The 13,294-nt window shown below is 39.1% G+C and overlaps 1 protein-coding gene across 23 annotated transcripts in view; it reads left to right on the top strand.

Moving 5' to 3' along the window:
* The window catches only part of Dlg2 (discs large MAGUK scaffold protein 2), a 1,645,338-nt gene that overhangs the window by 1,026,529 nt on the left and 605,515 nt on the right, over positions 1-13,294 (top strand). For 2 of the 23 annotated variants that reach the window (XM_041643201.1, XM_041643442.1), the window contains exon 1: positions 8,809-9,142. The exons of 20 other annotated variants lie outside the window; for them this stretch is intronic. In XM_041643201.1, coding sequence (XP_041499135.1) covers positions 9,020-9,142 — 123 coding nt within the window. In that variant the 5' untranslated portion in view covers positions 8,809-9,019. Of the gene's footprint in view, positions 1-8,807; positions 9,143-13,294 lie in introns of those variants that run through there. One more of the 23 variants, XM_041643050.1, reaches the window with a different exon arrangement.

Genomic DNA, 13,294 nt, shown 5'->3' on the forward strand with positions numbered 1-13,294 from the left:
AGCTAGATGATGCAAATATGGCATATGGACAGATGTTGGCGGTGCAGCCATAGAATTGTGTGTCTGTTCAGAAGAGAGAGAATCAGTAATGGTTACATTCTTGACTGATTTTCTCTTAGAAATATGAAGCAATTCAATTAATCCTTCCCCAAACTATACTGCAAATACTATTATCAAATCTAGTTTAGAAATGGGGTTTCTTTCATAGAGTAACACCACAGTGAGTACAGAGTTGAAAACCATGGAGCTAGAATATTGACAGGGGACATCTAATGACAGATCTTGTGCTTCTAATTAAGCTCTGTGCTTCTGCAGAAGAATGGGAAAGCTTGAGCCTCAACCTCAGCCATCTAGTGCCAGTTAGAGGATGGAGGCAACCCTGAACCAACCAACAAGGCTCCTCCCTGTGGCCCAGGAGCACCTCTGTGTCAGGTCCATTGTCAGCATCATGACTCACCCTCACTCAGAAACCACATTGGTTGTCATAGTCCTTAATATATATATATGAAGTGATAAGCATGAATAGATGAAATTTTAGCTCCTTATTTAATATCTTAGAAAATAGAAGTGCATTGGGCATGCTGCAAATGCTTTTTGAGAAAATTTCAGTTTCCAAATGAGAATTTTCTGCCTGGCCATATTAGGCAGCATGGAAATACAAGATAATTTTAATCAACCACCCTTAGAATTTCTTTTATGTTCTAGTTAACACTTCTGCGATGCCTTCGTTAAGATCAGAGTCTCTTAGCCTGCCATGTGATTACGTCTTCAAGTTGCTTACTAGAGTGGCCGCAAGGCTAAGGGTACCATGAAAGCATATTCACTATTGATTTTTAAAAGCACTCCATTATTGCTCCTGCCCACAAAGCCCTAGCTGTTCCTCTCATATTTAATATGATATGATATTTTAAAAGCATCGGATTAAAGCTTCATGGGACGCCACGGTGAGGCTCTGAGGATTTCAGCACTGCAAGTAGTGCTGGGGTGCATTACTGTGCAGAGACTATGAGAACACAAGGTGATCGGAGGCTTGCAAAGAAGAGGAGCAAGTTACTTTGAAAAGGCTAAAAATCACAGTAATGGTGGGGAAATAAGCACTGATAAGAGAACGAAATGTGCTCAGACCTAGATTCAAGGTTGAGATTTACTGTCCTAGTCTGTTTACTTTTATATCACTATAATAAAACACTTGACCAAAGCCAGTGGAGTAAAAAGGGATTTACTTGACTTAATATGCCACAGTCCATTATGAAGGGAAACAGAAGCAGAGACCAGGATGCGGGGACTGAAGTCGGGACCATAAAGAAACACTGCTTGCTGCTTTGTTTCCTGTGACCTCCTCAGATCACCTAGATGGCCTTAGTATACAACCTGAGACACCTGCCAACAGGTGACCCCTCCCATGGTGAACTGGGCCCTCCCACCTCAATCATCATTGCTCTTCGAGTAAATCCACCGCAAATCTGCTCGTAAGCCCATATGACAGAGTGAGGCTCTCTCTTCCAGGAATAGCAGGGTCAAACTGATAAGAACTAAACATCTAATTTACTATTAAAAAGATTTTAGTTTGAAAATTAAGTGTTCCTATGAGTAGCTGTGTGTGGGCTTGTGCACATGACTGCAAAAGTCAGTAGACAGCATCTGGTTCCTGGAGCTGGAGTTACAGGCAGTTGTGAGCTGGCTGACATGGTGCTAAGAGCCAAAAGCTGTTACAACACAAGAGTAGTATATGCTCTTCCCCGCTGAGCCTTGTCTCCAGCCCCAATATTTACCCGAGCTTAATGATGTGCTTCAGCACCCTCCCTTTAACTACTTAAATGCCATGTGTCTTTTACCTCAGTTAAAGCATACAAGTTCTCATTCTGATTGTGTAGCTGAGAACAAAATTCACTCATGTATTCACTGACGGGGGCATGTATGCATATATGTATGTTTGCATATATGTATGTGTTGGAATTTTTAACATATATATATATGTATATATATGATAAAAGTTAAGTAATTGAGCTGGTTTCTATGTTTTTGGCACAATAGTTTGGGAGTTTGAAAAAATATCATGAAAGTCACCAAAAAAGAAATTTGTAAGTCATGAAAAGTTAGTATAGTTCTCAAATGAACATGATATTTTCCCCCAGTGACATTTGGTGATATCTGCTGTAACAAGTAGGCACAGGAATAGTACTATCATCTAGTGAATTCCAAGTCTTCTCCAATGCAGGGCAGAAGTAAAATCTAAATTAAAACAAATAAACAAAAAAAAACAAAACACAGGAGGCTTCTTACATATACCTTTAGTTTTGGTTAAGCCACCCTGAAACCCTTATTTCCCCTAACCCCTGCACACATTCTGGCTTAAACTCTCAGCATCCAGTATTCCTGGGTGAACGGTACTGTTTGCAGCAGACGTGAGTTATTAGATTTAATTTCAGTAGCAAGCACAAGTTACTTCCCCATGACTCACTCTTCAGGAAGGCCCCAAAGACACCAAAACAACACAGGTTATTTCATTGCTCCTTGCTTGACCACTACAACTAGACAGTAAGACCGTATGTTGATGACACCGTGCACTTTAGTTGCAGGACATAGAAAACTGAAACTTGAACTGTCCAGGAATCTTCCTCCTAGTTGGCTAGCTTTCATAATGCTAAGTGTGCTGTTCAGACTTCTGAAGGAGAAAAGACATCAGTGATATTCGTTAACAGTGGACTCAACGTAATGACCAGCCAGGCAATGTATGTACACTGGTATAAGAGTGGCAAACCTGTTTAGGGGTGTCACCATCTGTGCTCAGTGCTCCACCTCTAGTTGAGAGGCTAAAGATATCGATTGGTGGAGAGTCACTTTTCTTTGGGGTGAGGGTGGCCATTGGTTAAATTGCCCAAATTGATGACCCCTGCAGATGTGCTTCAAGGCAGTACTAATTGAACTTAGTGAGATATTTTTTTAAAAGGCATGAAGAGGGAAGGGAGACAGGAGAGTAGGAGTAGGTGATAGGGAGAGCCATAGGGGAAGGAGTGGGGAAGAGATATGAACTGTATAATAATGTATGTCTATGTGTGTGTGTGTGAGAGAGAGAGAGAGAGAGAGAGAAAGAGAGAGAGAGAGAGAGAGAGAAAGATTTGAGGCAGAGGATCTGTCATTTGCCTAGAAAGCAGCATGACAATGGGATTCATCAAATCACAAGAACTGGAACAGACCTGTGGGCTGGGATCCAGATAGGCAGATGACACAGAATATTGGTTACAGACAAAGTCAAAAGAAGCCAGTCCAAAGCACAGAAGGTCAAGAGGAAGTGGTTATGGACACTCTGGAAGGAAAGGAATCTCACTTTAGCAACTAAGTGAAAGGAGTTGGTGTTCACCAGGTGGGGAAGATGAAAGAGAAGCGTATTTGTTCAGATGGGGGAGAAGACATGGTCACATCTGGAGTGTGAAGTCTGAGAGAGTGTCACTAAAGATGATCAGCAGATCCTAGATATCCAGTTCAAATAGGAACCAAGGAGATGAGCAAAGGAACAAACATGTGAGTTTAAATAAGAAAGGCAGCTGTCAATCAAAACTTGTTCTGCAAATAGAGGAATTTTTTTCCAAATTTTAGGGACTTTTCTTTATTACCTCTTTGAGAATTCTGTAGAATGTGTCTGGATCATCTTCACCCCCTACCCCAACTGCTCCCAGGAACCATCCTTCCACGCCCATCAAACTTTGAATCCTCTTCTTTTTTTTTTTAATAACCATCAAGTCCAACCTGTGTTTCCCAAATATTGTTGGCTATGTAGCTCTCTACAAGGCTGTAGTAAAGTTCCCAGGGAAAACTGACTCTCCCTTCCCCTGCAGATACCAATCTGAACCTTTCAGATCAGGGTGGGCTTCATGACCGTCTCCCTTCTTTGTGTTGAGGTTTTGTCTGGCTTGAGCTTACCAAGGTCTCGTGCATGCTGTCACAACTGCTGTGAGTTCATATGTACAGCTGCCCTGTGGTGTCCAAAGGACGCTGTTCCTGTATAGTTACTCAAACCGCTGGCTTGTACACTTTCTGTTCCCTTTCCTGTGATGATTCTCGAGCCTTTGGAAGTAAAGGTGTGACATAGATGTCTCCTTAGGGCTGAGCATCCCACAGTCTCTTATGCTCTACACCTTGATCAGTTGTGGGTCTCTGTGTTAATCACTGTCAGCTGCAAATGCATCTGTGATGAGGGCTGAGAGATTTACTAATCTATTGATAGAACAATAAGTCATTAGGAGTCAGTTTAATATTATATCCAATTAGCACAGTGGTTTTCAATTTTCCCTTTAACACAGTTCCTCATGTTATGGTGACCCCAACTGTACATTATTTCATTGCTGCTTCATAACTGCAATTTTGCTACTGTTGCGAATCATAATGCTAGTTTCTGATATGCAGGATATCTGATACATGCCTCTTATGGGTCTCATGACCCATTGATTGAGAACCACTTATTTACCAGAATAAGAGTATTAGGCTCTTACCAAGGGTCTATGACCTGTCTAGTCACTAGTTCTTGCCCTGAAAATGGCTCCAGGTACAAGTTTCATCTTGTACAGCAGAACATGAAGCCACAGTGTATGAGGATTCCAAACCTCTATAACTTAACTCAGTGTGCTCTACCTTGAGCTATTTCACTGGTGTGCCAAGGTGCCTCATTATGAATCTAATTAGTTTGCATAATAATGTCCTCTCTTCATCACCTCCTCAGGTTTATTTGATGCTTGTATATCTACAGGTTGATTTTTATAGATTGTCTTTCTATTTTGCATTTTGAGTTTTCTTTCTATGTCATGGGCATGTCCATCATTAAATATGTGATTTGTAATATTTTCTTCCATTCAATGGCTTATCTCTTTCTTTTTCCATCTAGTGAAAACATATTCTTCTCTCACACAATATATGCTGATTTCAGTTTTCACTCCCTCTACTCTTCCCAGCTTCTCTCCATCTCCTCTCCCATTGGGATCCACTCTTTGATGGTCTCTCATTAGAAAAGAACAGGCTTTTGAGCGATAATAATAAATTACAATAAAATAAATATAGTTAAGATAAAACAAAAACTGTCACATCAAAGTTGGACAAGACAAACAAACAGAAGGAAAAGAGCCCAAGAGAAGGCACACAAATCAGAGACCCCCTCTTTTGCACACTCAGGAATCCCATAAAAACACTAAACCAGAAGCCATAGTATAGACCCTGAGGACGCCATACGTTTCCATGTAAGTCCTTCCCATGGAGCTTCAGTCAAAGTGAGTTCATGTGATCTTTGCTAATGCTGATTTGAAGAGTTTTGTTTACTTGGTGTCCTTCATCCCCTCTGGCTCTAACATTCTTTCTACTTCATCTTCTGTGGGGTTCCTTGAGCTCCGCGGCAGGGGGCCATTTGCTGGAGACATTCTATTTAGGGCTGAGTGTTCAATGTCTCTCACTCTCTACATGATGTCTGGTCATTGTTTGTGCCCATCTGCTGCAGGGGAAAGCATCTCTGATAACAGCTGAGTAGGGCATTGATCTTTCAGTACAGGAAAATATCAATTAAAGTTATTGTATTGCTATGTTTCTGTTATTTTGTTGTTTTAGACCAATAGTTTCACAGTGTTTTCAAATAACAGTAACTCTTAATTTAACCATGTTTGCTTGACCAGTTTCTTCTTTTCTTATGGATTGTGCTTTGGGTGTTATACCTAACCCATAGTCATAATAACGTTTACACTTTGCATGCAGGTGTATAAGCCCTTTGAATAAAGATACATAGATTAAAGTTTGTTATTTTACATATTGGATGACCAATATTTCAATCATCATTATCTTCAAAAGCTTGCCTTGCCTCTACTGAATAGCTCTGTGTCTTTGTTGAAGGTTCTCCGTCTGCAGCTCTCTTATTTAACTTGTTCTTTTCAGACTGTTTTGGCCATCAGTGTTTTTGTTTGATTGGTTTTGTCTTTAGTTTTCTTTTCTTCCTCTTCCTCTTCTTCTTCCTTCTGTTTTCATTTTCTTTTTCAAAGGTGTCTCATAACTTCTGGGATTTGGGTTGGGATTGTGTTAAATCTATGATCCAATTTTCAATACATTGTATCATTACTGTAATATACCTTTGAAATTTATTCTTTAAGACTGGACTATAACTTAATATTATAGTCCTTTTTTGGCAAGGGAAAGTCTCTACATTGAATCGATAGTATGTTCTTTCTCTTTCTTGTCTCTCCTCTTTCTCTCTCTCTCTCTCTCTCTCTCTCTCTCTCTTCCCCACTCTCCTCTCTCCTCTCCTCTCTCTCTCTCTCTTTCTCTCTCTCTGTCACACACACACCTCTTTAAAGATTTCAGTGCTTATGGCTTGTGTATATATCTTTCTATGACATTTTATCATGATAAACCAGCATTTATTTCTTTTTGTCTACTCATAGTGTATTGAATACAGTTGATCTTCATGTGTTAAGTTTACATCTTGCAGGCTTATTAAAATTGCTTAGACCTTTAAGTAGCTTCTCTTCAGACTTCCTGGGATTTTCTGCCTACATGTTTATATAATCTGTAAGGAAACATGCTTTTCGTTTTCCAATTTTGTTCCTTTTTCTAATTTTTGCTTCTAAGTCATGAATAGATATTTGCTTTTGTAAAATATCCCTTCTGCACTTATCATTATGGTAAGCAACTATTTGTCTTCTTTCTTTTAAAATCTTAAAAAAAAAAGATTTATATGCTTCATTTTCTGATGCTAAATCATCTTTAAGCTGCCAGTCCAACACCTGCTTGCTCATCAAACATGGCCTTTTTTGTATTCTATTTCTTTCTCAACCTCAGGCACTTGCCTAGTGTGGCATCTTCATGAGCCTGTGGTGATGTCCTGTTTGGTTTCCCATTGCTGTGAGATTAGTTTATGATGCCTGTTCTTTATTGCTTAGATGTTTTAGACTTGTCTTTTGTTTATACCAATCTGTCATCCTACCTCTTGCACTTAAAATTCCTTAAGAATGGATTAAACATTTTGCATGTCCACTTGGTCAAAGGATTATCACAAAGCCTTGGACGCAGGAGATGCCTCATATGGTTGTAAATTAAGTGAATAGATGAGTAATAGAGATTTGAAGAATATTTTTGTGTATACTTTCTGCAGGAAGATTGTGAATTCTCTAACACTCTTTTTTTTTTTTTACAAAGGTTTAGAAAAATGGGACCTTTTAGGAGCTTCTTGTCAAATTATCCATAAGGTCTCTTGAACAAAGGGCATGAATAAGACTCAGTAAGTGGACTCTAAAATAATGGTGCTGTTTTGCTCATTTGATTTTGGAAGATGACTTTCAAAACAAAAGCATTTATTTTCCAGTCACTTCCTGAGACATTCGGAACACTTACTAGTGAGGGAATATTTTGGGGAAGTTGTGGGCTGGCCAGTTGACGGTGCATGAAGCAGCAGCATGTGGCTGGGGCAGATGGGAGTGGAGAAGGGCAGGAATAAAGGCAGAGGAGGGACTGTGGGTGTGAGCTGAACAGAACGCCATGAATGAGAAAAAGAAAAGGTTTGTTGAATTGATACTGAAGAGCAAACTGTCTAAAGGCAACAGCCGTATGATGTATGACCACAATGCTGAGGAAAGGCAATCTTCTTACCAATTTTCCTGGGTAGGAAGTCCTGAAGAGTCAGTTGTACTTCCAGTTCCTTCAGTTTCAATTATATATATATATATATATATATATATATATATATATATGAGATAAGAAGACAGTTTGAGGACTTTTATACTACAAGGACATTAGTGTGCACAAATGCACCGTCACCAGGGTACAAAGGTAGAAAAACTAGGTAACCCAAATCATGCAAGGCTTCCAAAAATAATACAGCAGTAATCTTTCATCTGTGCTCTCCTTCCTACACTTACACCTTGCTTTATACTATTTGGGATTTTGAGGTCAGTTGAATGCATGGTGTATTTATTATGCTGTGTATTTTTTTCCCCTCACCTTCTCCCTCTCACAGTGCATCCACAAACATTGCCACTGTTGTCTGTGAAGTTAGCTTTGAGCATCTGTGTTACTTCCCATCTTGCTACAACTCTGCTTTTCCTTCAAAATGCTTTCCCCCTACCTCACCCAACTCTTAGCAACTGCGGGGACTGTGGAAGGCTGCTGTCTTTGGTGAGAGAAAATCAAAATATAATACATCTTGCAAGTCTATTCATGTTCTGCATAGTGAGTATACTAGTCTTTTTGTTGTTAAAAGTACACAGAAATATCTCTTTGGAATTAACACATTCTAGCTCTGTGAAGACAACTCTTAGATCCCAAGAATGCACAGAATCATGGCTTCCCTTTGCATTGTCTCTGTGAATGCTGACTAAAACAAGAAATAAATATGACTGTTTTCCTATGCAAAAGCAGCATGAAGTTCTTCTAACTACTTTTCAATTCTAAAATATACAGTTGGCCCTACTTGATATCATAAGCTTTCTGACTTGTGAACTTGTGGTGTTGAAAGGTGATAAGCCACTACAGAAGAATTATATCAGTTCTGTCTTAACTTAGATGAGTGCTGGAGATACTTAAAGACCCTGTACGTGTGCATGTGTTTCTCACATAGCAGCCAAGTGCACACACCTGCCTAGATACATACACATGTGTATATTATCCATATGCTGCCATTTTCCTCTCAAATTCTCCCTCTGTACCCTGCCACCCAAAGCTTGTGATAGAAGTATTTTTCACCGCTCTCTCCCTCCTACTTCCTCCCCCCCACACACTTATGGTATGTGCAGTTTTGCCAGACCCATATGAAGACAGGGGAACTCTGATACGATTGCTTCTCACAAGTCTGGGAATGAAAATACTTCCCAATGACAACATCTGCCTCTATTCAAGCCATGCCCAGTTATTCCCCCCAAAGAAACGGTCTGATTAACTTTTTTCTAAAGTCTTAAGATAGCAGTTTGTGTAGCCGATCTAATTAAGAAGTTTATGTAACAGATCTGCGGGGTTTTTTTTTCTTCTTCAACTGGGTTCTTTGAGCTCAGTTTGAATGTTACCGGCTTTCGATATGCAACGGACAAGTGCTTCCCGAGCTGAGAATTATCAGCTCTTGTGGGATACGATTGCTTCCTTGAAACAATGTGAAGAGGCTATGCAGCATGCATTCATTCCGGTAAGGAAGATGGCTTATTTACCTAGGGATTCTGTATTTCATCTCATTCATTCTTGTCTTTTCATTAGAACAAAAAAAAAAGCATTCTGTATATTTAAAGATATATCCTCTCTGTAGCTCTTGCTCAGAATAAATGTGAGTCTATTTCTTTCTGCTTTATACGAATTCCGGATTCTTAATGTGACCAAACTTTGATCAGTGAGAAAGAGTAATTGCGATCCAAATTAATAGCATGAGGATAGTAGTTTCTATCAGTGGCATGCCCTAAAGTTGGAATGTATATCACTGATATGCTAATATTTGAGGGTACCTGCAGATTCTAGTTACTGGTTGGTACACAAATCGTACCCAGAGTGGCTTGAATGTCTCGGCCAGGTGGTTTTGATAGATGGATCAAAAGGTCATGAGTTAGCTTTCAGTTTTATGTTCTTTGCTGATTTGAATAAACTCCAGGTTGCAGACTCTCTTCAGCGGTAAAATCACTTCTTCAGTAGTGGTGCTTTGAGTACAGATCTGTAAACATGTCTGATAGAACCGGTGGTGACACATAATGATGCAATGAATGAATTTTTCTTATTCTAGGTTGTAAAGATGATTTCTTTACTTACAATTTGTCCAGCTGGGGTGTTGAGGCTGATGGTGACCTGTAGATCGAGGAGACTTGAACAAGGTCTTGAAGAAGTTGATTATTAGTGTTAATGTAGTTGATTATTTTGATGTAATGTGCTTTGGGAGTTTTGAGATGACAAATGAAGAATAACAGAGCATTCTTCAAAATTAATCCTTATTAAAATCATAATGAACTTCCTCCATAAATTATTACTCATGGCTTAGAAACTCAAGAGATGTGCTTCTTTCAACCATTGAAAAAAATCCAAGTATTCTCTAAAGTTAAGGCTGCTTTCAAAGTTCTCATATTGGATGTAATCATGATGTTCCCTGCATTTTAGAATCACCTAAATGTTCCAAAGATTGCCATATTTAAGTTTTACCTAATTGAATTCTGTGTTCTTGTGGGACAGCCATAGGTCCATCCTGAATCTCAACAGCACAAGACACATTTTTTTTTTTTTTGCGTGTAAGGAATTTTAAAAACCGGTGTCTGGAAACTCTCCAGACCATGTGAAGTTATAATGATTCTGTTTTGAACCAGAATCTGTATATTACGTTTTCTTTTATGTTTATCAAACTCTTCTTTCTTTGTTTTATCAAGAAAAGTTTGATATTCCCCATGAACCTCCAGCATCTCCTCCTTAGGAAATAGTCTCTTAGATGCAATTGCTTTCCCCATTCGTTGTTGCTAGTACAAACTTCTAATTTACCATCAAATATAATTAAGTATTTTATTCTTGGTCTTCTGATATTTTGTAATTTCTCAGAGAGAGGTGAGAAGGAATGTTAGAAAAGGAAACTGATATTTGCTTATTTTCTGTTCTTCTGCCTTGAACTCTGTGACTGTATAGATTCTTCTCCTCCCAGAATTTAAGCCAGTGCCTGTCACACGCCAAGTGCTTATGAAGCATTTGAAGAGAGTCTAATTCAAGATTGGAAATTTCAAGTTGCTTCATGGTATTTTATCAGTAATTTTGTCTGTACTGACCTCATAAAATTATTTCTATCTGAACCAGTGTAGAAAAAACCTAAAAATTCCTTATCTGATCGTTGCAGATAGGCTGGTGGCATAGGCAGCTATATCTTAATACACAGAATATGCTTCTATGTGGAACAGAACTTCCAGTCAGTTCTGATGAGGTGCTCTGCCTTCTGCTCTAATATCTGTTCCCAGATTCTGCTAGTATGCACACACACACACACAAGCATACCAATTTGTTCCCAGATTCTGCTAGTATGCACACACACACACACACACAAGCATACCAATTTGCCATCTTGGTGTGAAGCTACTGGAAAAGTCCCAATGTTTCAAACAATCTCCAATGCCTTCAAAGCTTTATTAAATTTATACCATCACAGTTTATGGAAAAAGAAACTATAACAGGAGTTAAAATAACAAGAGAATATTTTTTAAATTAAGCCTCCTTTTAGATTGGTCAGTTTAATTTGGATCTTAGAAAAGGACTCTGTTCCCAACTCTATGTACTCTACAGGCTTGTGATATGTATTTTATATAGTCATATGTATATTTATACAAATATATTTGCATGCACAAATATATACAAACAGAGTTACACATGGCATTTCAGCGTAATGATACCCTTCACTGTTTAGGATATCTTAAATCCTGTGCCAGTTCTGTCATAGTAAAGAAGAGGCAGTTTGCTTGGCTCAGATAATTGGCCCCTTTAAAAATAATCCTAATAATTTTAAAAGTTAAATATTTCAAAATGAATGTTGTATAGGAAGTATAGATGTATAGCAGTGTCTCTGATCTTAGGGAAGCTGGCCCGAGCAGTTCCCCAACAGGTAAATGCTTTTCCCTGCATGCACCGTTGGAGTGTGGATTCTGAGCACACGATGCGAGTGGTCTGGATCTTGGACGTTCTGAATCATAATTTCACACATGGTGACTGTGCATGGTATTTCAGTCAATCCAGTTCTGTAGACTAACAACAACCCTGATGTATAATCTACAACTATAGTATAATCTACTTCCAGAAGATCACCCCCAACCCAACTTCCCCTTAGTGACAATAAACCTGGAGTAGCCAATACCTGTATCATATAACTCAATATTGTCTGAAGAGAAGATGGAAACCAAACTGTAACACCCCTCAATTTCAACACTTGATTCATAAATTAGATCATGGGCTGTAGTGATGGGATAAAAATCAATTCAGGTAGGTTCATCTGATAAATCCAACAGCCTTGCATTCAAAATAACAACAAAGGATTTCCATATCTTTTAGCATTAAGCCCTTGGCCCATATAAACTAATAAATATTGAATACAGGGATGTGTGTACCTCTTCCATAAAATCTCAGTTATTCAGTCTATTATGGAGCATCTTCTAGCATCTCTGGGTATCACACAAACCCAAAGCTTTCATGTTTTATTAGAGTGATTACATGAGTTTGTATAATAGCCCCCTACTTAGTTACTCTTTTTCATAAAGATGCATCTGGTTTTTTATTCACTTATCAGTTTGTTGAGCTCATGTCCGTGTTCTAGACCTCCTGATATCTGCCAGCCTCTATTCTAGACCCTTTACAAAGGGACATTGACATTTCTTTGTGGCACCATCAACTCATAAGAGACCTCATTGCCTCTTGACTACATGGTGCCTACCGTCTCTTCCTTTCGTTTGCAGCATTGTTTGCCTTTGTGTTGTTAGTCATTACGTTGGGATTTAGTAAAGTCATTGGGTCTGTCATTCCACAGGACATTCTTGCATTTCATCTCCTCATCCTGCTCCTAGACTAGGAACAAGATGTCTGTCAATCAAAGACAGGTGCAATGGTATTCATTCATCTAATTCAATATTCTTAGTTCTCAGCGCAAGTTCCTCATCTGGCCTGCCTCATTGCTCCTCCTGTGCCATTAATCTGATAGTGAATGCAGGGTTTCTCTTAAGCTACCCAGAGAGGCTTTCTGTACTGACATCCAGAAAACCTTTGTACACTGCCCATTGAGAGCCCAGTGACACAGAGATAAGATGCAGAAGGAAAGGAGAGAACCAAGTTGGAGAAAAGTTGAACTAGTCAGTTGAGAATTGTTGGCCTCAGAGTGAGATTCAGTCATTCAAGAAGTGACTCACATCCTTCCTACATACCTTCCCACAAGTCTGACATTGCGTGGTACTCCTTTGCCCTCTTTTTGAAGCCCTGATGAACAGTGAGTACGGACTGTGAGATATGCTCTGTGAGATAACACTGCTATCGCCACCTCCAAGTTGGAAAGCCAGGGGAACCGGTTCCTTTTCAAAATCAAATAGCCAGTAAGACAAGCAGTACCTATACCTCTTGATTTTATCACTGCCCTGTTTTTTATTTTATTCAACTTTTGTATTTTATATTTTAAGTAGTTAGAATGGGTTTCTCCCATGTCCCCATGACCCTGTGAACTGCTCACGTGACAAGACTATGTGATTCTCATCTCCCCCTTTGTTTCAGCTAAAAACAGTGCTGAAAACAAGATGTTTGCCAAGTGAATCTGTAGTGACTGATTAATTCACGAGAGTACCAATTTGAGCGC

Source organism: Microtus oregoni, unplaced genomic scaffold, assembly GCF_018167655.1.
Source record: "Microtus oregoni isolate MIOR12 unplaced genomic scaffold, Mior012 000000F_ref0000247, whole genome shotgun sequence".
Taxonomy (NCBI): domain Eukaryota; kingdom Metazoa; phylum Chordata; class Mammalia; order Rodentia; family Cricetidae; genus Microtus; species Microtus oregoni.